The 27,384-nt window shown below is 46.8% G+C and overlaps 2 protein-coding genes and 1 pseudogene across 7 annotated transcripts in view; 1 reads left to right on the top strand and 2 right to left on the bottom strand.

Annotated features, from left to right (window-relative positions):
• LOC119449908 (zinc finger protein 143) overlaps positions 1-27,384 on the top strand; it is a 312,907-nt gene that overhangs the window by 171,915 nt on the left and 113,608 nt on the right. The gene's annotated exons all lie outside the window — the stretch shown is intronic.
• Positions 1-27,384, bottom strand: part of LOC119449901 (flavin-containing monooxygenase 5-like) — a 144,649-nt gene that overhangs the window by 43,419 nt on the left and 73,846 nt on the right. The window contains exons 7-8 of one of the 6 annotated variants that reach the window (XM_049665506.1): positions 26,835-27,132; positions 848-931 (exon numbers count right to left, since the gene is read on the bottom strand). The exons of 4 other annotated variants lie outside the window; for them this stretch is intronic. In XM_049665506.1, the coding sequence (XP_049521463.1) occupies positions 928-931; positions 26,835-27,132 (302 nt within the window). In that variant the 3' untranslated portion in view covers positions 848-927. Of the gene's footprint in view, positions 1-847; positions 932-26,692; positions 27,133-27,384 lie in introns of those variants that run through there. One more of the 6 variants, XM_037713184.2, reaches the window with a different exon arrangement.
• LOC119449905 (flavin-containing monooxygenase 5-like) lies at positions 921-11,688 on the bottom strand (annotated as a pseudogene).

The raw sequence follows: 27,384 nt of genomic DNA, 5'->3' as shown, positions 1-27,384 counted from the left end.
CTTATCGGTATATGTACGATGTTGCATTGAGTGCAGGGGGAAAGGTTTAGAGCTACACAAAAAGTGCACGCGTGCTCGGAGCCTGTCGAGATCGGTATATCTGTCAAATCCGAGGCAAATCAAAGATGGAGGCATGCAGCTAAATGGTGTAGTACTTACAAGTTCCAGAGAAAAGGCTAAATTCGAAGCAAGAGGGTGCATTTCATGCCGTGAGTACTTTGCCTGCGGCATTCTACGAATGCGCCTGGTGTGGACCTAATAACCGTAACTGTGATTTTTGGCTTTGTACATGCTTACGATGTATGTTTCCGATTGTCACTTCGGCCAGAGGATGGATGATCAATGTCAGTCACTGACGTGCGTACCCCATGTCGGTGTGAACGGTCGATACCGTAGAGGTAGTTTAGAGGTAACGCGGATAAATCACTGAATAGTGGTCCCAGTAGGAAACAAGTCGTGATCGCGGTAAGAGGGGAATCAAAGTACACATTACCTGACCACGGCTATTATTTATCGTCATATCGGAAGTATGGCTAGGGAACGCATTGCTGATGAGCAAAATTAGCGCAACGAATAGTCAATAACGTACACAGGAAGAGAAGACAAATAGATTGTCTTTTTGTTTCGCCAATTTTTCTTATCAGCAATACAAGACCAGCTTGACCAACAATTAATTCTTCTAGACGCATAGTCAGGAGAACATGTTTAAACAAGAAACACTTTATAAATTGAAGGCAAGAGTCAGTTCGAAACAGTATAACCACTTTATTTTCAACAAAACGATGTGTAATATACGCAGTAACATAAATGCAACGGTAAACAGTCAGCTCAACTGCACTGTATACATGACTAGCCCGTATGTTGAGTTTATTGTGCAAGGCGTGCCTTGTTCGTCCGTTGGAACACATCAGCACGGAACAGAGGAAATCACCTGCTTCTGGCACCCGTTTCTAGGACACGCACGTCAATGGGCATCACGAAACATCCTTTGTGTTTCGAGTCCTTAGGGAGGAGATGAACAAGGACAGTCGAAGTTATTAGGAATGTTACCGTAGTCCGGAAAGAATGTATGCAACAGCCAGCACTAAGAAGAACAGGAACAGGTAGAGGAATGCCGACTGGCCCTTGTTCTTTCTCTCGAAGGAGGCGCATCGGTCGTTGAGCGGGTACATCACCCTGTAGCCCGAGTCGAGGATGGCCTGCCGCTGCACCCGGACCACGGGTGCGGACCTTCGAGCCGGAACTGGTACGGCACGCAGGGTCCGAGTAGCGCGCGGAAGAGCTCGTTGTCCGTGAAGAAGTACTTGAGGATGTTGGGTCGGGCCCCGATCTGGCTGGCCAGTTCGTCCATGTAGTTGATCCAGTCCACCTGCATGTTGTAGCGCGGCGATGCGACGTAGCGACGCTGCATGGAGTCCCGCTTCTTGCGGATGTCCTCTAACATGGCAAGCTCCGAGGGGAGCGAACGCTTCTCGAAGAGCATGTCGGCCACCCAGCGGCTCTGAGCATATGCAAGTGAGGCAAATGATATTAGTCAACCCTACTCTCACTGAAGACGCTGAAGGGTAGATAAGATGAGAACAAATGTTGCAATGGCGCGGCATCATTGGCGTATCATCATATACAGATTCGGTCGTTTCGGTCTGCTCGCGGTCACATGTGCGCCTGTGCTGTGATCTGAACGCGCTTTCCGCTGGCGAATCCAAAAAAGTACAGGGCTGAGCGTGCAACAAACTGAGCGTGCTGACAAAACCGAACGTGCTGACAAAACTGAGGGGGAAGTTTGCTGAGTACGTTTGAAAGCATGTCGCGTACAGTTGTTTCTGTTAAATGCGGAAGAGCTACGCAAAAGGTAGCGCGTCGGAAGGGTATGAAAGTGACGTCTTAAGATGCTCTCGATCTACAAACATTGTATTCATATTGTGGACGTATAATGTCATTAGTACATACGCTCGGTAATTGATCATTACGGTGGAGTTAATAGAAGCACATGAAATATTCCCAAGTGGTGCAAATTAATCCGTCTATAGTCTCTCACTGCGGCGTGCCTCATGATCATATCGTGGTTCTGGCACGTAAAACCACGGAATTAACATTAAAACGTATAATTACTGGTTGAAATTCATTACCGCTGACCCGCCACGATGGCGTAGCAGCTATGGTGTTGCGCTGCTAAACACGAAGTGGCGGGATAAAATCCCGGCCGAGGCGGCCGCATTTCGATGGTGGGAATTGCAAAAAACACCCGCGATCCGTGGTGTGAGGCCACGTCAGTGGTCCCCTGGTGGTCAGAATTAATCCGGAGTCCCGCGCTATACGGCGTGCCTCATAATCAAATCGTGGGTTTGGCACGTAAAACGGTTATTTAACGTGCACCCAATACACAGTACGCGGTCGTCTTGCACCTAAATCACAACGTTACAAATCATTTTCGCCATCAGTTACACGTAAAATTTTTACATATTTGAACTTGCGGCACGTGGCGCGTTACGTTTATTCGAAAACAAAAAATATATGTTATTTACATACCGAACTAAGTCGAAGAAAAAAAAAAAACAGGCTCTTTTTTGCGCATCAGACTGATTCGACACGTGACGCGACACTTCTTGTAGAGCAGGATCATGAAATTTCAGGGCACGATGCTCAAAGAGGTTCCTACCAAAATTTCCAGTAGCAACTCTGGTTCCGCGGTCGTTTACATACCATGAGAACTATGTTTGACACATGGATTTGTCTGATTTTCATGCTTGTGGCTTGATACGCTCTTGTAACTTTTTTTTTGTGCTAGGATTTATCCACTTTTGTTGCCCCAAATTTTGAAGATATACTTCCAAACGCAGAAATAAGACTCGGCGCATATGCATAAGCATTTTGAATTAATTGTTACGCTTAGTAGGCAATATTTTGTTGAAAATAATACATTTGTACAAAGTCGCAAAGCCTGTTGAAGCCGTAAGGACGGAGTTTAGGAAAATTTATGCACTATATAGCCACGATTCCCACGCTGGCTAAAACCGGTATGCTTGCAGCTCATTGAGAGAGCAACACGAGAGTTTTCTACTGTAATTATGGTAGGAAGCTATGGTTCTACTCATGACCACCGTGTCACAAAATGTCGTAATAGCCGTTGCTCCCTTGACGCATTGCGATGTTCCGGTAGGCAGGGCGCCTCCTCTAAACGCTATGACCAAACTTTGTAATGTCTCAGATGGACGTACTCACCTGCATCTCATTTGCTGGGAATATGGCGCCGAGGGGCTGGATGAGTCCGATGATAGCCAGGCTTGGATGCTTCAACTGGGGCGGGAAGACGTACTTGTACAGATGCACATGGTTGTCCACTACGGAGACCACGTCCTTTGGCAGGAAAGGAAACTTGATCTGGTAACCCGTGGCCAGAATAACGTCGTCTAGCGGAGTCGCCTGAAATACCGGAGGTAGCCATGAGATGATGTCATCTCAAGTAGAGGGAACTTTAATCGCATCTCCACAGGTTCATGCTTTGTCTGATCGGCGTTGGTTACGCAACTAATGCCAAGAAATGATAGATCTTGGCAAACATATTTTTCTAATAAGAAATTCATATTTTTTAAAACAAGGTAAAGGGCACACAGGCCAAGATGAGTAGTACGCACTATTTTATTTTCTGCTCAGCATAATAAAATTAAGTATATTTTAATTTAGACCGACATCGGACCCGAACACAACAACCTCGACAGCACCAGGACGACCCCGACTGTTCCCGGAGTGATCCGGATACATGTGATGTATTTCATCACATAACATGTGGCATGTATGCATGATATGACATGAATGGCATGGCCACTAGGCTTGTGTTCGTGGCCGTTATGCCATCGTGGTCATTTGTTTAACTATAGATGTATATCAGTATATGCACGACATCTAACTGAATGACGTGGCATGACATGCATGGCTTGCTTATGGTCGTGGTGTCGTCGTGGTCGCTTCTTTGAATGGATAGCTATCAGGATATGTACGACATGACAAAACTACTGATGATTATGTGGACCGACCAATACTTACAAAATTCTCAGCGCCTAGCGCGGTGTCCAACAACTAAAGAAACAAGACAGTGAGCCAGACCATCTGCGGTGATATCGCGAATCGTAGTTAAGAATTAAGTTACCTTGAATAAGTGAAGGTTTCTTTGTGCACAGGTTTAGCAGCGTCCACTTTTGTTTTTGAGGCGGTAATTCAGAGCGTAAGGCGCCAGAAAAAAGGAGCGAACTTTATGTTGAGCTGCCAAAAATACAAGCGTGCGCCGCTCAAGCAAAAGCGCTTGCGCATGTGCGCTCACGCATGCACCAACACACGAATAAGAAATTCGATATTAACTAAAGACCCATGTAGCACATTTTATCCTTTAGCGAAATACTTTCAGCACTGCCAAGATCGCGCTTCATCGTTCTTTGTTTCTTATAATGTATTGTGATCTTTCTTGTAAGTGTAAGACTTGCGCATACTTTTTCACAAATGCTTTCGCATTTCTAGTCCTTCTGCACGTACCATGTATTAGTTTCGTGTGAAGGTCGTTCAATATTTCATGTGCTGAATTTACGAGAAAGCCTGAGCGCTTGATAGCCAGGCCAAGTTGACCTGCCTGAGTCCTATATTGGTCCAGTGAGTCCGAGTCTGCCCGGTTGAATAGAACTTCAATGAGGCTGAATCCGAGTGAGCCCGGCTGAATAGAATTTCTGTGAGTGTGAGTCTGAGTCAACATGGCTGAGCAGAATTTTGGTGAGACTAAATCAGTGTGAACGTTAAGCAAAAAAAATTTTTTTGAGTGAATCTGAATGAGTTCCATTTATTTTGCCGACATGTTGCTGGCAGTGCCACAAAATGTCATCAGTCACCAACGAAAGATTCGTCTGCTACATCAAATACTTTGAGTATTCTTATGCATTATTGCTGGGGAAAATCCTTAGAAAGTAAATTTCTTATGCAAAATAGTGTACACGCATGAGTGTTCGATTGTGTATTCTTATTGCTGTGACAGTGTTCTTATTACTGTGACCTTGTGTGGCTGTATGCCTGATGTGATATTTGCTAAACTCGGAGTATTAAAAATGCTATGTTTGACCCAGGAAATTATCAATGATGTATGTTAACTGCGACTCATTACATTTCTGAAAGACATGTATGCAGAAGTGCTAGTGAATTTTGTGAATATAAAGGCTCTTGCAAAAAGGTATATACCATAGAGTAAGCAAGATATTGTTTAGCTTTTCATAGGGACATAGAGTAGTAAAAATACAATATTTTCGTGAAGTCTTTCCTAAATTATTTATTTATGAAACACGTGTATGCACTAATATAATATTTCTGCTCTCAATCTTAGTTTCGATCATGCTGCGCTCAGTATACAAATTTGTAATTGTTACAGTGCGACTCGAGATCTGACATTGATTCATCTGAGCAAGCAGTATTTTCACGATGTATGTTTTACTACAATTTTGCTTTATCTTCAGTTCTTTCATTCTAATCGGCTTCTAACTTTCATTCGAATTTTGGAATAACTAATTTTGCGTGCGCAGCTGAATCTCTTTTTGTGAGTAATAGTAATAATAATGTCAGTAATAAATGTTACTAGGTGGTATAAATAAAAGGGTTGTAGCGTTCTAGCGCAATTAATGCGGTGTTTATATAGATACTTGGCCTACAGATTGTTATGCGATTTTGGGGTCAACCCATGGACGAAGATATTGGGTAAATGTGCGCTCAGTGCCATGCGCTTCACGAGCCACCTGCTTTTACAACCAAAGCATAAAGATGTGAACATTATTGAAACTGGAAAGCTCAATGTTCAAAATTTTATCCTGACTAATGTGTTTCACGTGTAGCGTATTCCACAAAGCTGTCTACTCACATCTACTCCGCATCTACTGACAAATATTCTATACGTTCAGCTCATCTGGACAGCAAATATTCGAGTTATTATTTATTCATTTTACTGAGCACACAATGTTTAGAAGAATTGCCTTAAGGCTCTATTATATATTACCTCGTTTTACACAGTGTGAATATCTAGCTTTATCCTGTGCGTATATCCAGCTAATGTTGTTAGCGACACATTCACTAACACGGGAACTGTGTGCCATTAGTGTTTCAATAAATTTATCTTCAGCCATTTGGATGTAAAATCTGATGTTTCATTTTATGTAAAGCAAATCTTGCAGCTAGACTGGGTGTTCAGTGAAGGCAGTGCAATTTTCTTATGCTGTCTTGTTCAGATATGATCTTGATTCAGCAATATCTCTACAGCTCTCGTCCTGAATCAGCTAGCGAACAGTTTCTTGAACTGGAATTATTGCTTTCCGTGTAGATCAGCCTGGTGCACAGATTTCAGTTTCAGAATCCAAGCCAGTCAAAGCTCATTGCACTTCGTAGGAGTGAGGAGGTTATAGCACCAAATTCGAACTTTGTGGTTTCCCAAAGTGTTCCTTAAATCAGTGTTTATTGTGCCAGTCCTTCACAAAGCCTTATTCACTCTGGCACACTAAAATGTTTACAATAAGTGCATTTCAGGGCGTCGTTCGTGGTAATGCCATGCAACGGGTTAAACTGGTGAGTCTTTGTATAATGGCTAATGAATACATTTCGAATACTCAACCACTCCCCAATTCTGAAGTCTGTAAACAAACTTCTTGAGCAACTGTACATTAGACTCATCATCAATTGTTACATTAAACTTCAATAATGGTGTACAAATATGCTAATGTCACATGGCCAGAATTGAAATGGTAATTTAAACTTATTAGCACTTGTTTCAAGGAAATATAACTGCTTTGTACATGTATATCAAATTTCGAAAATGCGCACTTTTATTGTAAGTTACCGTATTCAGAGTACACGAGTTTAAACGTATATATATATATATATATATATATATATATATATATATATATATATCATGTGTTGACGTAAGTTTCTTTTTTCCACGTCTCTTCTGTTGCATCACACATAATTTTAGTCCTCCTTCCCCTCCTATAAGCATTATTCTACGTACAGGAAGCGTCAACATTCTGCATATATAAATGGTAGACAAAACCGCTATCTTGTTGAAAACCCGCATCGAGAAACTGCATACTGTCAGAGACGGACTTGTCTACTACTCAGAAATATACTCGCCACATTGGTTTGGTTGACGAAGGATCACATGGAATTAGGAAAGGTTTTTAGGAATTTAGAAGATCCGATATAAATATTTTCAATAAAGAACTTTCGTTGTCTATTGCTCGGTGGAATCCCAGCGCACTGTCACAAGCAACACCATCACCTTAACTTTACAGCACATCACCATTAGCCGCTTCGTAAGCAACTTTGTCCTCACAGATAGCCTCGTCACCCGTGCCGTCAAATAGAGGACGTTTTGAGGCTCCTGCGGTCTTCAAGTGATTTCAAGATTGTTAGTCAACCTCCACTGTTGCCGATTATAAGTCGACTCCTAGCTTTTAGACAATATGTTTTAACTCGAAACTTGATTTTCGCATACATATGACACACATAACAGAGAAAGTTTCCTCGAGGAATAGGAGGTGAAGATGTGGGCTCAAAAAAAAAAAAAAAAAAAAAAGAGAGCTATTGGACACTGTTGTTGAGTTCGCGCGCTCCTCTACCACGCGGTGGACAGCGTAAAGCTGCAAAAATCCAATTTCCCGTCATCGCTCCAGCAGTGACGCGGATGCTTTTGTACAATCAATGCAACAAAATAGAGTTGCTTTTGACAAAATAAGGAATAGAGAAATTTACCAGGTTGCATGAGAAGCATTTTATACAAACATCGAAGTCGTACCTCGACTCACCTTGTCATCTCCTTCGAAGAGAACACCGTCTTCGGTGAACTCTACAATGTCCTTCTTGACGCGAACCTGTCCGCTGAGGATGACGTTCGGCAACGCGTCGTTGGTGGTCGGATGTTGCGCGTTGTAGCGGTGCTTGGGCTTGAGTCCATACACCTCGTGATTGAAGTACCCGTTCAAGATGTTCTCCACGTAGTCGTTGGCCAATGACTTTGGCAAGGCTCGCATTAGGTAGCATTTGAGCCGCCTATTAAAGAACATGTCGGTGGGCATGCCGTTGGGGCCGACGCGTTTGAACACCCAGGATCCTGTCCTCGTGGACAGATACGTCTGCGAGGAATTCGTTACTTAAACAGCCGGAGGGGGCCGGGTACAATCTCGCATGTTGGATAGAGTGACAAGCTGTGTCCAACATGTTTGCAACAAATTTCAGCAGGCTACAACATTTGTAAAAGCCATGTTTTCATCGTCGCACCACGTTGAATGGAGAGGGTGGTTGTATTGACTGTTATTTTGCCTACGAGGATATGTGCATACGTACTTGCCCATGAATGTTATTTACTCTTCGAAAATTTCATGAGACTTCGGACTCAGCCAGCTGATGTATAATTGCACAGACACACGCTTACGCAACGGTCCGTCAGGGGTGCTATTATGCAAAAGTAAAAAATATTGCCATATATTGTCACATTCGCCCTCTGGTCAGCGCTGACTGTCTCATTACGCCCTCTCTGACTGACTCAAAATACCAGCATGACAGAACTTGAAAACGCGGAAGAATTTGACAGGAGCCAGAATTGGGCTGGTATAAGCGTTCCTTTCGCTCGATTCCATTCATTTCTTATCAATCACCTATCCTGGTTGGCCTGCCCTCGAAAGAAGCGCCAAAAGGAAGAGTATTGAACAAGAATCATTGCAAATTCCGGCCATGGTGTGGCGAATTAGCGAAATGGCTCCGCACAGAGCTGACCAAACTTTTACGTCACGCTTACCTCAAGCGCAGCGTGATTCGCGGCACCACGTGACTGACCTGCATGAACGCTTTAAACCTGTAAGCTGATTTAGTTAATACGGAGACCTCATGGACAGATCATTGCGTTTTGTGCGTGTGACCATGCACGCGCACAAAACGCAATGATCTGTGCTTGTCGTCACCATTACAAGGAACTAACTTAATGCATTCGCGATGAAGCTGTTACGTCATGCTTACCTCGAGGGCAACGTAACTGGCTTCGACGACGGCGTCGAGTGCCGAATTACCGATGCCAATCACGGCTACCCGGCGGTCCCGAAACTTGTCGGCGTTCTTGAGGCTGTGCGTGTGCACGATCCGGCCGCGGAACTTTTCCTGCCCCCTGAAGTGAGGCACGTTCGGGTACACGTGGTGGCCCACGCACACGGCCACGGCGTCGTACGTCTCCATGCGGTCGGTGTTCGCTTTCAGGTCTCTGACGAGCACGTCCCAGCGGCCCGTCTTCTCGTAGTCGGTGGCTGGCGTCACCTGCACTACGTCGTGTCTCGTCCTAACGTGCTTGGTCACCCCGAAGTGGTCAGCGTAGCTCCGGAAGTAGCCCATCATTTTGGTGTGGTGCATGTAGTTGGGGAGATCCTTCGGCGGTGGATAGTCACTGCGGGCCGGGAAATTCGCGCGGTGAGAGAGAATAAAGGTCTATTGAATGACCAACAGATGGGTTTGGTGTTGATGATTAAGGATGGCGACCTCAGTCCAGGATGCCTTGAACTCGGGCGGCATTAATAGCCCTTTCGACTAGCCGAATCTGGTCTTCCGGACCGGAGCTCGCCAAGTCTCTCTCCCAAAGCTTGCTTGTGGAAAGATGGAGGTTGGGGGAGTAAGTGGAGACTGATCGCATCCACCTACCTTGTGTCTGAGCATCACGGGCTTCTCACAAAAGTGGCAACGCGGGGAATGTTGGTTAGGATAGAATAGATGGAGCTGGGAAGGATGAGGAAACGAACTGGCCTGGAGCGCGCGTAAACGTCGTTCTTGCTCTCTAGGTAGGGATTTGCGTGTGTGTGTGTGTGTGTGTGTGTGTGTGTGTGTGTGTGTGTGTGTGTGTGTGTGTGTGTGTGTGTGTGTGTGTGTGTTGTGTGTGTGTGTGTGTGTGTGTGTGTGTGTGTGTGTGTGTGTGTGTGTGTGTGTGTGTGTGTGTGTGTGTGTGTGTGTGTGTGTGTGTGTGTGTGTGTGTGTGTGTGTGTGTGTGTGTGTGTGTGTGTGTGTGTGTGTGTGTGTGTGTGTGTGTGTGTGTGTGTGTGTGTGTGCGTGTGCGCGTCTGCGCGTGCGTGTAGGGGGGGGGGTGTAATGATTGTAGAGATAGTCTATCGTGCAGGGTGATGTCATTGTAAGAGGTCAAGGACTACATGCACTCGGGTTCGGTTGCGTTGCTCTCGGCGCCCACTCGGTGAGTCAGTTCTCGAGCTATGGTGTTAGCTTGCCTCGTCTCCCGGTATGCCGTGGTGAGCCGGAGCCCATACAATCCCGAGTGACCTCTTCTGGGGTGATCTTGGATGATGCGCAGTGTAGTAAGACAGTTTAGTTTTCTTTATTTTAGTCGACGCGGGTCGTCGTGAATATATATATCCACCCACCGCTTGGCTGCAAATAAATGAAATCAAAGGGAGAGAAACTTTATTTCTGAGTGACTCCTAGTCCGAGTCGTCGCTGTTAGAGTCCAGCTGGGAACCAGTTCGTTGTGCTTAGTCCATCTGTATGGACGCTTAGACGTGTTTTATGGGGGCCGCCAGCAGTGACTATAGTGTAGGGCGTATATAGCTCTGGTGGTAGAGCGGTCCAGCTCTGCCATTTGTAGAAAAAGCCGGGCGAGATGCTTGAGCTATTTTCCGGCTCATTTGTTTCTGAATTACTTGAGATCACTATATATACCGGTAAGGGCAGGGCTCCATATTCTGCTGGATTATTCCTTTAGAAGAAAATTGGGGTCGGGGAGAGAATCTGGGATGTCACTACAATTTGTGTATTTATGCCCACGATCTGAGCGACGTCCTTCTGAGTCATGATTTTCACAGCCTTTCATACACTTTGGTAGATTGTCCCGTGTACTGCGTACCACTGATATTCCTATCGCACATTTTCACAAACGAGTGTTTGCGGCAAAATACGAAGGTTGTAGTGTCTATACTCGCGACTCTGCTGTTGTGATCTTGCGCATTACGAGAAGCAAAATTATTGACCCTTCGCACCATTGACTCTGCAGCAAAAGCGAGGGTCCATAAGCTGCATATTCGGTTTCTTAAGACCTTTCTCGTTACGCAATATACTCCTTCAGACAGCGCTATTGGCCTAATGAACCAAATTGGAGAGACACTAAGAAGAAGCACTAGAGTAACCTAGGCTGCCAGATATTTCTTCGAAATGTTTCACAAGTAGAAAAGTAATTCTTATGCCGAAGGATACGAATGCCAAAGCATACAGTTCTTTTGCGAATTTCGCGAATGCCCGCATATAGGATAGAGCCAGCTGGTGCATAACAGGGGTAACTGGAGACCGCTGAGAAGGGAGCCTTCGTCCGGTAGTGGACATTAAGAAAACATGGCAATATGTACTAACTCTATATGAAAAAAGACTGACAATGACGATGATGATGATGATGATACCTGAATGCGCTCATCTCTTTGCTGGTGTTGGTGACGGTGGTGCGCATGACCGACGGCTGTCCTTCGACGTCATCGTCGTGGTACGACCAGACACCTCCGATATCTGCGGACCGCTCGTACAGCACCACGTTGAAGCCGTAGTCGAGCATCTGGCGGGCGCACGCCAGGCCGCTCGACCCAGCGCCCACTACGCAGACTTTCTTCTTCGACATCGTCTGATTCCAAGATTACTGTTACTGATTGGAGAAAGAATAAATAAAACCATCCAAATTAACGACAACGAGACATAACTGCCCGCACGAGAATGAGAGATATAAAGAGATGAAAGAGACTGGAAAGCCTTGCGCCTCCATTGGGAGCTGTCCACTCCAATGCGTTATGCTATGGCACCATAGTTACTGCCTGCGAAACTGGAAGTACAAGAACACATATGGTGTCAATATCAACGCAACACACAATGCAATACACGCAGTCATCTATACTATACGTATATAAAAAAATTGCGCTCTTTATACTGTATACTGTGTACTATTTGTTCATTAAACGTACAAGTTTCTGTACTATTCGTAAAAGTTGAACAAAATATTATTAATAATCATCCGCTCATGGCAGCTTGAATATATAGGCTCTAGGACTCCGTGTTTTCTGATAAATCCGAAAGGTACGATAAACACTCGCTGGTAAAATTTTTGACAATTCGGATTTATCCGATAAACTCCGATTTTAACGGCCACTATTACCCTGTCCCGTTCTTTATCCAAAGCGCATGTTCTAAGCGTTCATTGATACATCGGCCGGTTTGGCCGATATAAACTTTACCTCACGTCAACAGTGCCTCGTAGACCACACTTATCACACATTTACCAAAGGGCTTGTCGCACACGGAGCGAGAGACGTCAACGTATGTAGGGCCCTCGGGAGCTCGAGACAACATCTTGATAGACGGTCTCCTGGTGGCACTGGGGCGCGCCAGAAGACATCGAATACACGGTCCCCGGGCGCGCCCGCTGCTACCTGCAAGAGATTCTATTGGAGAGAAGGAGTGCGGCCGTGCGGTTGAGTTGGGTGTGTGTAATTGTACTGGCAGCTCTCGCATGCGCGCGAGAGAGAGCATTTTCAGACAGCCACGGCAGTGAGAATCGAGCGCGGAAGCCTGCTGGCAGAAAGCATGATATGCTCACATGAGGCATTTCTGTAGCGCGTGAACAGAAATCTTGGTCAAGCAAAATAGGAAGGAAACGAAAGCTTTCCCGCGACTACGTAAAGTAGTTTACTGATTTTGAAGAGTCATTGTTTGCAAGTTTTGTCGTGTGACAGTTAGCATTGCCAACGGCAAGGGCACCTTGAGAATTGCGGAGCGTCTACAATCACAACACCACGTCCAGCTGAAGAAGCCCCGTATAGACATAGGTGAGTCCTTCCTTAACTGTTGGTGCTCTGAATTTACGGCTATGTGAGAGTGTATGTACCATGCTTCGTACAGCCTGACATGGTTTCTACGTTTATTGTGCACGCTTCCTTCTATACCAGGTGTCTTGACAGGCTTTACATGGCCGAAATCCAATTTGTTCACATCGTCTTGTTATTCCTATTCTTTAGGCAACTTGTCACAACAAAGCTCGCTGGAAGAATGCATCACACGGGCCCGATTCAACAGACAAGACGCCGATGACATCCCGCGCCAGTTTTGCCGTGCACTCGGTCATATGAGCTGAGATTCCACTGCACCAGGCTGATGGACCTCTTGGAAGCCGTTTTCGAAGCAAGTGTCCGGTGGCACGCACGATGCCAGGTAGTGACCAACTATATCGCAAATGCCTACATGAGGTCAGTGCGAAAGACATTGCGATGATAAGCTCTTTGGTGAAGACCGCCCCATTTCCATCACCATCGACGAGTCGCCGCAACTCCGCGGACGTCCGGCAGTGGGGGTGCTTTAAACCTTCTACGTCGACGAGCTTCCTGGACGTAGGACCCTCATGATAGACTTGCAAGTAGTTCAGCAGTGTAACGCAGTATCAATTGGCATGTTGACACAAACTACTCTCAGAAGGTTGGAAAGGTCTTAGTCGACATAGTTGTGTTGTGCTCCGATTCAACTTCCTACATGCAGAAGCTTCACAAGGACTTGCAACTTGCCGGGCCCGAATTCTAGACACTTCACTTCAAAGATCCGTGCCACCTACTTAACAACGCTCTGGAGGATGGAATGAAGACGAGATCAATTAAAGTAGCTCACGATTTTGTTGTGCACTTTCCTGCCCTATTGAAGTCGTCGCAGGAGCTGCGCCGTAAGTTTGGCCTTGTGTGCGTGGCCATGGGCATGACCATCAAGTCACTGAAGACTGTATGTCCATGAAGCCCTAGAAGATGTTTTGGACTATTGACGTGCCATGTTGTATATCTTGAGAAGCGACGATGCCAAGGGAATGACGTTTGAGAAGCTCAAAACTCTTGTTTCACCGCCTCATGGTGTGCACGACTTGCAGATTAAGCTGAGGTTTCTTAAGACGAATTCGTGTGCTGTGCTCTCAATCACTTAGGAACTTGAGGCAGATAGTACCCTGGTACACCAGGTTTACCCCATACTAGGAGTTAGTTTGCACGCGCTCCTCAGTCAATGGCGTGACCCACCTGAGGTCTTCACATCAGATGTCGCAAGTCTGTTGGAACTCCTTGACGAGAAAGACCGCTCAACGACTGTCGCTGACCTTCATGGATACTACGCTGCTGTTGCTGAAAAGTAGAGACAGTCAGTTGAAAGGAACCTTTGCGATGCACTCCAGTCCACCAGTGAATCGTTTTGGTACAGTGTTCAAATTGTGAATCCGAATGTGAAGCATGAGCTACCCTATGCGCCGATTTTTAAGTTAGCGTTTCTTGAAACTGACGACATGAGCCAGCTCATGAGTGATTTTGCGAACTATCAGAGCTATGAAGTCAGTAACATTGTTGAACCCCTGTCGTTTCAGAGCCTTCACATTGTCCAGTGGTTAGTGCTTTCTCGCTGCGCGCTGAGTCTTCTGGCTCTCCCTGTTTCTAGCGCAAGCTTTGAAAGGGCATTTTTAAAGCTCAGAATCATCAATCGAAAGGTGCGCGCTTCCATCAATGACAGCAACCTCGTAAAGTATGCTTGTGTCTGTTGCAAGAAGCTTTAAGGTTGTAATACGCACAAAGGTAGTTGTTTTGTATTCAAGTATTTGTGCTTGTGTGTATATGTGTTTGTGCGTTCGATCATTCCAGACAACTAAAATACGCTTCGTGTGTTCTGATGTTTACGTGTTCAGATATCATTTCATCTGAGATTTTGGAGTATTGAGAATATGCAAAATTAAATTCCCAATTTCGGAGAATAGGGTATTTACGAGAAATAAACTCCGATAAACGCCGAATGTCCGCCAAAAATAAATTCCGAAATACACCCTCCGATTGTAGTTGCACTCTGCTGCAGAAGGCGAGGGTCACTGTTGATTAGTGTAGCTCTAATGACAGATGATGGAATGCCATTCTTAATCGGTTTTGAATGACTAGACCGAAAGTCAAAAGAAACAATACTTTGCTTTTTTCATGGATATCAGCCCACGGGCTTAAATTATTCCTTTTTCACTAATAACATAATTTTTTTGCCGTCTTGTCGCGATAGACACCGAAGCTGTTACCATACAGCACTGCAGCCTCTTCGTTATGAAAACCTTTGTCTTCCCGATGTTATAAACCAACCACGACAGATGGAATTGATATTCTGTTGTCTGCTTTGGACAAGACAGCTTGCAAATTTCTGGCCAACCTTTCGTATCCGACATAACCATACTGTGTGAGAAGAGGCTGAGAATCTTGAAGGAAAGTATAATCGCGTTTTTTTTTTTCACCTCGGTATCATTAACTCTCGACGTTACGGAAATAAAGGAGTATGTTATAATTTAGGCTTTCTTCGTTTAAAAAACAAAACTGACATAAATGGAACACTCCATCAGTTCCTTTACAATTCAGTTTGAGCAGAGTCTCAAATGCTATCGTACAAATGCGACCTATCGTTGACAGAGAAGTGTATTAAAAGCAAATCCGTATGCCAGTTGCGCGTACAGGTTACGTACCTTCGCAGCCACCCGTCTGAGCGACACGTGCTTAAAGATCCAGTGTTGACTATGGCAGGCTGCAACGCTCGCTACGCGCAGCCACAACCGCCAGCTCTTTTCGGCCTTGGCATCGCTGTGCTTGCGCATAATTCCTCTGCCTCCACTATGTGCATCAGCTTTTGTTTTTTTAACACCGAAGCTGTTAAATCTATCCGTAAAACCGTGCTCGTCGGCCGAAGAAACATCGCTGAGCGATGAGTCACCCGGGTTGCCTAGCAACCACTTCGCGGAGCAGCGTGTGCTTCGCCTCCTCTCCGTGCCGTGCACATGTTGCCTTAACATGGGACGTTAAGGAGAGGAAATGAGAGCATGCGCGCGGCGCGCGCTATGTTTGGAAGAGAGAAAGAGAAAATGAGAGCGAGAGAGAGAGAAAGAAATTGTAGCAGCACCAAGGAGGCAACGCGCAGAGCTGCTGCCGATGCCATCCGCGTTTCCCCGTTTCCTCGCATTCGCGCCGAACGCGCGCGGTGTCCGTGACTGCAGCAAGCGCCTCTGGCGGCAGCTCGGCAGGTTTCGACCAGCCACGCCCGGGCAAGTGTGGAGGCGCATCTTGGCCGTGATGTCACCGGGGAGATAAAGATCTGAGCGGCTCTGTGGCGAGTACATGTACCTTTGACATGGGACGACCAAACAACATCCACACACCCGAAGATGAAGCTGCTCATCTTGAAGCGCATCGCGCGGCCAAGCGAGAATCTGCGCGCCGGCGGCGAGCTGATTCGGAATACCGTGCTTAGCAGCACTTAGCATTTCCTAGCAAAGATTAGCCAAGCCTAATAAAACCTGGAAGAAGCTAGGTCGATCACCGGCTCTGCTGTTTACTCCAGCCTTGCACCACTAGTGCAAGCTGCCCACGTTTCTTGGGGCGAGCGCGTTTGTTGGCCAGAACGCGTGTCAAGTGAAGCATCTACAGGTTGTTTACACCACGAATGTTTATTGATATAAAGGATATGGAATCAAAGACAAAATGACAACATTTATTTATAAATAGTCAGCGCAACGAAGGACATAAGAAGTTCGGCGATAATCGCGAATATGCTCTGTAACTTACTTTTGATGCGAAAGCATCAAATGGCTCATTGAGCGAAAAATCCAGCATCTGTAGTAGCGAAACGGCACCTAAATTTTCATTGGCTGCGACGCCACGTCACGTGCTCGCCTCGACGGAGCAGAGCGGGCGAAAGGGACCATCTGCTGCTGCCCTGGCGCGCTAGGTGTTGCGTGAGGGGAGAGGCGTGAGATGCGTGAGAAAATCGTCATTGTCTCTCAAATTCCCTGTTGTTTGTTTGTTTAATAACTGCACACAGATGGGCTGGTAGAGAACATAAGAGCCGGCTTTCCCAGTACGCATTTGAGAACTTGTAGCTACCCACTTCCCCATATATACATATACACATGCCGCAAATACCTATTTCTAGTAATTAGAGGCATGTTTAAAAAAACCCGTATTCACACCGAAACAGCCCCCATATAAGTAAATCAAAACTCATCCGGACAGCTAATAGTGGCTTTGTAGACATTCCGTACGAATGCGCAATGTGTACACGTACTTTAAGAGTTTTTGCTTCGAATAAGCTTCGCGACTTTCTCCGGCTGCTGTACAAAGGGCTAAATACTAGCACATGGACTTCGGGAAACGCCAAGGTGAACGCGCAGTTGCAGATAGCGACTTCAGAGGAGGTTATGGAAAGATGCCGTTGTAGTATAGCGTATAGCAGTGCTTGTTTTCATATTTTTTCTCTCTTAACGAGAGTACATGTTTGGCCCATATCTGCAGAACTCCACACCTCATGAGGGAACGAAATCTCTGCTGTCTCTCTTTTACAGCGTAAGCTATTATGGGTTTATCTCAAGAGTCGTTTCGGTCGGCGGCGGTGTCCGCCGACCGAAACGACTCTTGGTGCCCGGTGTCCGTTGCAGCTATCGCTTAATGCGCGAAATGGCACGCGATGTCACAGGCGCACCGCGTAGCGTCGATAAGTGCTCACTTTGCATTGCAGTTACATATTGGGATGCGTATAAAGTCATATATACAGGAAGATTCGTGTTTTAATGTTTCGTGCATGCACACGTTTAACTTTCATATTGGCAGACAGACATGAACTTTATTTGGTCCTGAGGAACTACGTGAGGACCCCCTGTACGAAGTCCGTATAGTATTCCCTGGCCGCGTCCACGTAGGGGCAGGAAGACCGTGGTCCTCCGCCCTTTCGCAGGCCCTCTGGACAGCCTGGAGTTGGACTGAGAGTACGCTGCTTTTAAGGGCATTGTCCCAGTCCGCTTCTTTGTTTAACGGTGCGTTACGTAACGCGGGGCATTGCCAGAGCATGTGAGCCAGTGTACAGAAATGCACACCACAATCTGGACAGTGTGCCTCTATATTTGAGGCGATGCGATTTAGAGAGCCCCTCGAAGGAAAGGACCCCGTTTGGAGCATTCTAAACGTCGACGATTGAGACCTGTTAAGCTTAGGATAAGGTAGTGGAAAGCTCCTCCGCTCTAACTGGTAGTGAGAAACTATTTCGTGGAAAGTAAGTAATGGGTCGCTGTGCTTAATTTCGTCCGGCCCCCCAAAAGCTTCCATACCGCCGCGGCGGGTAAGATCTCGCGCACGGTTATGAGCAAGCTCATTGGGGTTTAGGAGATTTATAAGAATATTCGGACCCATGTGGGCTGGAAACCACGTAATGGAGTGAAAACCAGTAACCACCCTATTTGTGAGGATGGCCGCAGCCTCTCGGGAGATGGAACCCGATGCAAAGGCACGTATGGCCGCACGAGAGTCTGTGTATATATTGGGACGCACATGGCTCCTCATTGCCAAAGCTATATGGCTATCTGTTCTGCTACATCGATGGAGATATGACGGACAGAAGCCGCGTTGATGTGCGTACCGTTCGTATCAACTACTGCTGAAACAAAGTTGCTGGTCTGTCCATATTGGGCCGCAACTACGAATGCTGCCAAGCTTGGCACATTGGCAAGATGCATCGTTTGAAAGGGAGGAAAATGCCGCGTCTGTAATGCGGCAAGGACAATAACGAAAAATAGACATATCGCCATTTAGAAGAAACCTAGCGAACAAGAAGAGACTTGCGCGCGGTATTAAACAGTGCGTTCTTGTTACTGTTCCTGCGGACTGAGTTCTTTGGACCCCCCAGTTTCCACTTGAATCGTATCGTGACACGTATCAAAGGATGCGACTTGCGCGCCGCGTAGTCTCGCTACCTGTGTTACCTCTTCGGAACGCGTTATGGCGCCTCCTCGCAAGGTACGAACCGCTGCTGAAGAAGCGACTCGTAGAGCTGCGCGCGCGGCTGCAACCAGGCAACGTCGGGCTCAGCGGACTACTGTGCAGAGAGCAACACAAGCCGCAGGTCGCCGTCGACACCGGGCTGATAGTTTAGTTCGTTCTCGAGAAAACGACGTAAGAAGACTTCGCTGCGAAGACCCTCTAGTGCGTGCTGCTGAAAGTGCGTGCCGATAGCTTAGCCACAAAGACCCTCTTGTACGTGCAGCAGAAAATGAGGCCCGGGAGCGTCGCCGCGCAGAGCCTCACGTCAAAGCAGCCGAAAATGAGGCCACGGCCCGGGGCTTCGCCGTATGCGATAACCGTCAACATAGACATTGTAATGGACGGGCTGGTCAATGCTGCGGTTAGGAGCCTCGCCTACACTGATTTAGATGAGTCGGGACTCTCAAAAAGACTTTGGCTCAGGTTCGACTGTGCTAACACGGGAAGAGGGGCGCGGCTAAAGGCGGCAACGTTGCGCACTATACTAGGGAGCGCGGTCCGCCCCGAGTGGGCACCAATTAAACAACACACGGTGACTACAACGTTCGATCTTGAGGTTGTCATCACATGTCGCCGCACACAGTGTCCCATGGTGCAGGCTATAGTGAAATACCAATCCATAAGTCTCAGGGTGGCACGTATACTAGCGTTGTTTACGAATACAACAAACGCCCCTCCTCCCCCACCCCCTCAGAAGCTTGCGTACGTGCCACTGAGTCGACCCACGTCACTTGACGGCCTTTACATCATCAACGCTGAAGACGACTTCACGTTTTAACACGCAGCCGAAAACCCAGATCGAGCACGACGTGACGAATCCCATAGACTCAAACAACATCGCCTTGACACAACCATGCAACGTTGCTTTGCACTGATCGATCAGCGCCACCGATTTGCCATCTGCTCTCTCGATGTACGTTTTCTGGCTGTACACAGGCATGACGTCATGAATGGTTACATCTTAATGCGAGTGTAACTACACTGTTTCTCCGAGACCTGGGGTCGTCCACATGACATCGCCGGCTACAGGTGTGCAGTGTCAGCAAACAGAAATGAGGACGTGCCATTCAAACTCGTAGGGTCACATTTAGTTCCTCAACACGATTTGCTACTAAATATTACGGGTGATTCCAACCTAGACCCGAAAAATAACCGCAGCGCCTGGTTTGTACAGTGTGTGCAAGAAGGCCTCGGCGTAGAATTTGTGTGAAATACACAATGCAGCTCTTCGCGCACCGGGTCTTGCTTGGACTTTCTATTTACAAACATCAAAGCACCGTTATTGCCCCGCTACATGTATTTTTCGACCTACTTTTCCGACCATAAAGCGTAACTGAATGTGTTTCAATAAGCTGAAACAAAAAAAAAAAACACGACTTTCAATATACTTACTACTTGCAGTTATCGTATGCAATCAGTTTAAGACGCTCTCCTTTGCAGACGCTCCAGCGTACGCTGTGACTGTGCTCAGCGTGCCGCGCAGGCCTGTGGCTTTCTTTCTTTCTTTCTCTCTCTCTCTCTCTCACACACTCTAACACACACACACACACACACACACACACACACACACACACACACACACACACACACACACACACACACACACACACACACACACACACACACACACACACACACACACACACACACACACACACACAACACACACACACACACACACACACACACACACACACACACACACACACACACACACACACACACACACACACACACACGTGTTAAAAAGCTTACGGGGTAAGCAAACTCCGGCAGGGAAAACCGTTGAGCTACATCTGGCTGTAGAAATAAAAATAAGCTTTTATTGCCTCAGAGTCCAAAGCCCGTATGACTAGTGTTAAGAGACGATGAACTCGTGGAGCTCTGCAAGTGCTGTTTGCAGATATACTGATGTGCGAAGGCAAGGAAAACCGAGGGACTCGCTTTTTCAGTAGTAATAACGAGACGAAGCCAAGGAAGTCACAGGCAAAATTAACACACTTTTTCATTAAACTGCATATTTTATTGCTGATAAGGGTTAACTTTGCGATACAGTTCGTATTTGCAGTAGGAGAATATGGAAATTAAAGTGAAAGAAGAAAACTTAGCTCCCGGTGAGAGTCAGACCCACAACCTCCGCATGACATGTGCAGAGAGAGAGAGAGAGAGAGAGAGAGGGGGGTTATGAGAACTGGAGAGTTTTCTGAAGAGTTGCTTCGCGTCACGCCTAGCATGGTACTCCAGGCGAATGCGATGGTATACATGAAACGATACACGCGTGACATGCAGTAGACACGTACAACACGCGCACCACAGAACATACAGAATTAAAATATGTCGTAGAGACCAGTGCCTCGTGCCGCAGACACGTGCTCAAACAAATGAGCCACGGCGACGGTTGTTTATGAAATGAGCAAGTGAAATATCAGGCAACGAAGGGCCGGATATCCCGATAATCAAAATAAGCTCCAGCGATTAAGGAATGTATGGAACAAAGAAAACAAGCGAAAAAAAGAAGAAAAAGAAAGTAAGGAAGAATTAATAGTGGAGGAATAGAGTATCGCTTAACAATAGCGTAGCCTGCTTACAATATAGCTTAGAGTGCTTAGAATAGGCGACATGCAAGCCTCCTGTCACCATCCAGCGTTACCATAACAGTCTTCATCTGTACAGTCACGGCATAAAAAAGCAAAACACAGCAAATTATAAAGTACTACAGGTACTACAAGTTCAGATAAACGTGCACAAAGCGAGATAGTAAACAATGTGACAATGTATCGTGTTTCAAAGATGCTGCATAAATCGGTTATCTGTCAGAAAGTCACAAATAGCTTTGACAGCGTGTCTTTGTGCACACGACTAGGCAACAAGGACCTTTCCACAGATAAAGGATGCCTATCCTGCCGATTCAAACGGCTGCGCAGGGTCTTTCGCTGGCACTCGTATTGCGTACACTCGATGAGCAGATGTTCCACTGACGCATCTGCAGTGTTACAGTTGGTGCAAGCAGCGGATGGCCTCTTCTTGATTCTACGCGTGAAGTAAGGTGTGTAGGCCAATTCCAGATGTAGTCGGTGTATGAGTGTATCAAACATGCGATCTATACGTCGGTATGCTGTGAAAGTTATCCCTGCGCCAACTTCGTTGCATATTCATGTGCATTTGTTTTTGTAATATCATCCTGTAAGTGACAGACAGCGCCACTCATAGCCACGGAGACGGATGTGGATCTCCCATTAAACTGCACACGTCACGCAGGCTCCCCACTAGTCAGGCGGAGGCCCTGGGTTCGGCACTCAACTCTGGCGAAGTTGACTTTTCTTCCACTTTCATTTCCTATGTCTTTTCCTAATTGCAATATAAAGTTTATGCGAACTTTAACCGTTGTACGTATATTGTTAATTGTGCACTTCAATAAAAGAAACAACGATTTCTTTTTTTCCATTGTCTTAGTTGTCTGTTGGCTTCACATGCTCGTTCCATGTAAGTCATTGTCAGCTTATCTCCTTTCTCAGATAGGCCAGTAGGGCAAGTAGCCGGTAGTGCCGTAGAGTACAGCGTCAGTAACGTGTCGCAGTGGGAGAAATGCGTAAACTTCGTGCAGAGGTTGGACAGGCGAGCAGATCTAGCAGACCGCGCACCCCGAAGTGGCCGCAGCCTGCGGCGTCAGTGTTTGTTGCCGGGAAGAGGGGCCACGTCGCGCCCTCCGCCCACTTTTGTAGCAGCTCATTTCGCTGAATACAAAGCATTGGTAATGCATATTACAGTATTATTTTCCTTAGTAAAGAGGTGATAGTCTTGCATACCCGTACGTGCGTTTTCTTTCTGTACATGTATTTGCTCTGCTTGTGTTTGGTTACCTTCATTGCTTGTAACTCTTTCCTATTCTGTTCAGTTCGATAGTGAGGACATAAAACAAAACTGTTTATGTGCACATAGCAATATATCCTGCACAGAGGCAGTGGTCAGATGTGAGCGCGCGAACATCCGCACAGTGGTTGAACGACACGGAGTTAATATTTCGGCTGGAGGTTCAAAGGTCGCCATTGCGGCAAACGGACCCTGATAGCTGTGAACTAACTCTACAGGGCAGCTGCAGTTAATGGTGCTTAGTTTTATTTTTACTCGCGATGTCTTCTTCGTATGAAAAAACAGATAAGCCGTCGCGATAAATTACAAGGGGGCGCAATGGGCTGAAGGTAACGAGATTAGAAAAGTTGAAGATCAGACAGATAATTGAGAAAACTTATCTGCGTGCGGCGTAATACTCCCTTCCCTCTCACCCTAACCCTTTGTGTCACAGGTGCCACGTTTGTGCCAGTTTTGTTGAATTTTTTATGTCAAAAATTCAATCACATAACCCCTTGTTCCTAGCTGCCACAAACGTGAAAGTCGATACTTTCACTTGCAGTTTCTAGATGTCGCTACGGGTGCAACATAAGGGCGTTTCTTGTCGTGCAAACATGGATTCCTCTTGCGGCCGGCTAACACAGTGAGTGTGCGACGTTTATTGCGATAGCAATTATATGGACACTTCAACCGAATTTCTGCCGTCGGCGTCGCCGTCGCCGTCGCCGTGAGGTTCCGTATAGATAAAATCTTCGCCGCGCGCCGTATGCCCCAGCGGAAGCGTGCGGGGACGCGCGCTATCACGGAGAGCGAACGCACTCAATCTCCCACGCGCAAGCAACGAAGCGGAAAGCCAGCGCCGGAGGGAGCAGGGGGGGGGGGGGGGGGGCACTTCTCTGCCAACAACCGCGCTCGTAGCTCGTCCGCACAGTCTCTTATCTCTCCCACGCTCAAGCAAGGAAGCGGGAAGCCAGCGCCGGAGGGAGCGGGGGGGGGGGGGGGGGTGCGCACTTCTACGCTGCCAACAACCGCGCTCGTCGTTCGTTCGACCGCACCGTCTCTTATCTCCACACGGCTCTGACCTTTATGCGCCGTGCATTCGCCGCTCAGTTTCCGTTGAAGCGATAGACCGCACGTACCTTCGCCCGCTGCGCGGCGTATGCGCTCGCTGCCAGCGTTTTGACAGTCGTTGGCTGCAGTCATTCAGTGTGATCTATTCATGTTTGTTTGTGCGCGCTCACACCACGCTTGTTCATTCAGTTAGTAATAGTCGGGCCACATTTTCCAACGCACGCTACACATGCAATGCTGCCCAGATCGGCAGTGCAGCGCTACAGGTGTGTCCCTTCGCACGCGCTGCCCACGGTAACCGCTTCTCATCAACACCACCGTTTCACACGCGCCTTCTCGTGGTCATCGAGTCTCTCTTCATGTCGGTCTACTTACGCCGCAGCACACCTGCTTACTTAATCAGCTCATGTTTACTACAATTCATATTGCTACCAAGGCCGCTCACCTTACTTCGTATGACATTGCTGTGTTGCTATCGCATTCATTGCTTCGCCCTTAGGGCGAAACTGTGACATTTTTTCTTGCTTCTGTGTCTTTATTTCTTGCAATATGAAGTTGAAAACACCGACATCTTCTTCTACGAAGTCTGCGCAATGCGCCTACGGAGATTTATTATTGTACCAATGGTCATTAATTGCTTACTTTTCGTATAGATTAGACTTGCATGCAGGTTCGTGGCAATCAGGACCATGAGGTCCTGTTTTGCGGATAAACAATGATAAGTGTAACGCTGTTTCTAGTGCTGTGTAATTATGTCTTTTTCATTAGTTTGCCTTAAAATAACTTTCGCGCTTGTTGTTAGCTGTCATTTTAGTTTACATTGACGTCTGAAAAACATTGTTTTTGATTATGCAGGCAGAGCCTAAAAGAGGTGCAAATCCCAGAAATTGCCTTTGAGTCTGAATATCCAAGTGGAAGCGAGGACGATAAATTGGAGGAAACTGATTGCGACGAAGAGTGCACTCTCCCGCCAAGACAGTCTCACAGTGACATAAAAAGCTCGACAGACCATGAGCAAGAATTGTAGCTAACATTGACTCAGAAGAACAAGCAGAAAAAAGTATGCCACTTGGTAAAAAAGGACATCAACATCAACTGCGGTGAAGAGCAGATAATTCTAAGGCCAACAGATGGCTTGGAGAAAGCGAGAAGCACTTTGTAGATGTTTGTGAAGCTTGCTTATCCTGACATAAGATTGGCTTCCTCACAGTTGCACTTGGTTTCATGCGCGTGCAAGACGGCATGCCCGAATCGAACACAGAATGTATTGATATTTCACCCCCCATGGTTCCTTCAGGGCAGTAGCGCACCCAGGATCTCTGCCAGGGGGGGGGGGGGGGGGGGTGACAGTTTGCCAATACCATCTAAACAGCACTAATTTCAATTTCTTCACGAGCAATTGTCCAAAAATGCGCTTTTTACGAGTGTGCAGACGATTGCGCGTCTTACATGTTAGTTACAGTACTCAAATGCGCAAGGAAAGAAAAGGGGTTAAAGAAAAGAGGGGGTTAGGTCGGCCTCAAGGGGGGGGGGGGTTACCCCCCCCCCCCCCCCCGTCGGTGCGCCACTGCTTCAGGGGTATCTTCACCAGAGGCGCCAGTCTCAGGGAACACCGTAATGTCAAAGGGAGCTCACCAGGTAGAGCTGTCTGTGAGGCATGGCAAGTTGGCCACTGGCCTGTTGAAAGTGGCTCAAAAAAAACAAAAAAAAAAAAAAAACACCCCCATGTGCTCATGCACAAGGCGCACCTGATTTTTCTGCAAGAAAGTGTTTGGTTTATATGTGCGTAGATACTGAAAAGAGCAGCAACTGCTTTGAAGTTTTCCATGCCTCCTGAGAGCCGCCAGATATCAAGACCTGTTTTCACATTTTCACCTTCTCATTCCTGGCTGCCACACATGTGGCAGTAATAAATTTTCTATAACATGTATATGTATTTTTTGTCAGTTTTTTTTTCTGGTTGATACTTTGAACAAAAACAGCCTAAAAATATCAGTTTTGGTTACGTGCATTATGTCCAATGTCCGTGGGAAACAAAGGGTTAATAATTCTTTGGTTAAACCCACAATGCACTTGACCTCATCAGTCTACGCGAAGTTACATTGCCACTAAGTGCATGGGAAAAGGTTGAGAGACACTAAAAATGCACGCTTGCTCGGAGCCTGTCGAGATCGGTATACCTATCAAATGCTAGGCAAATCAAACGTGCAGGCATGCAGCTGAATGGTGTAGTACATAAACGTTGTAGGGAAGTGGCCGAATTCGAAGCAACAGGGTGCACTTGACGCCGCGAGTACATTGCATGCGGCAACCTGCGAATTCGCCTGGAGTGGACTCTTGAGCCACCTAATAACTCTAACTGTGATTTATGGTCAATGGCTCTGAACATGCTTACGATGTGTGTTTCCGATTGTGATTTCGCCCAGAGTGTGCATGATCAATGTCAGTCACTCACCTGGGTATCCCATGTCGGTCTGAACGGTCGACGCCGTCGAGGTAGTTTAGGGGTAACACAGATAAATCACCGAAAAGCGGTCCCAGTAGGGAAATACGTCGTGATCGCGGTAGGAGAAGAATCAAAATACAGATTTTTTGACCACGGCTATTATTTGTCATGATCTCGCAAGTACGGCTAGGGAACGCGTTGCTGATGAGGGAAATTAGCGCAACAAAGAGACAGTAACGCACACAGGAAGGGAAGACAAAGACATTGTCTTTGTGTTGCACAAATTTTTCTTTTCAGCAATGCAAGACCAACTAGCCCAGCAATTAATTCTTCTAGGGAACGCATATTCAAGGGAACAGGTATGAACAAAAAAAGCGTTCTAAATTGCAGGCATGAGTCAGCGCGAAAGTGTAATCACTTTATTTAAACAAAATGATGTGTAATATACGCAGTAACGGGAATTTAGCGGTAAACAGTAAGCTCAACTGCACTGTACGCACGACTAGCCCGTATGTTGAGTTTATGGTGCAAGGCGTGCCTTGTTCGTCCGTTGGAACACACCAGCACGGAACAGAGGAAATCACCTGCTTCTGGCACCCGTTTCTAGTACACGCACGTCAATGGGCATCGCGAAAAATCCTTTGTATTTTGAGTCCTTAGGGAGGAGATGAACCAGGATGGTCGAAGTTATTAGGAATGCTGCCGTAGTCAGGAAAGTACGTATGCAACAGGCCAGTACGAAGAAGAACAGGAACAGGTAGAGGAATGCCAACGGGTCCTTGTTCTTTCTCTCGAAGGAGGCGCATCGGTCGTTAAGCGGGTACATCACTCTGTAGCGCGAGTCGAGGATGGCCTGCCGTGCACCGGACCACGGGTGCGGACCTTCGAGCCGGAACTGGTACGGCACGCAGGGTCCGAGTAGCAGCGCGGAAGAGCTCGTTGTCCGTGAAGAAGTACTTGAGGCATGTTGGGTCGGGCCCCGATCTGGCTGGCCAGTTCGTCCATGTAGTTGATCCAGTCCACCTGCATGTTGTAGCGCGGCGATGCGACGTAGCGACGCCGCATGGAGTCCCGCTTCTTGCGGATGTCCTCTAACATGGCAAGCTCCGAGGGGAGCGAACGCTTCTCGAAGAG

This window comes from Dermacentor silvarum, chromosome 4 (assembly GCF_013339745.2).
Source record: "Dermacentor silvarum isolate Dsil-2018 chromosome 4, BIME_Dsil_1.4, whole genome shotgun sequence".
In the NCBI taxonomy this organism is placed as follows: Eukaryota; Metazoa; Arthropoda; class Arachnida; order Ixodida; family Ixodidae; genus Dermacentor; species Dermacentor silvarum.
This window is presented reverse-complemented; position numbering and strand designations above follow the sequence as displayed.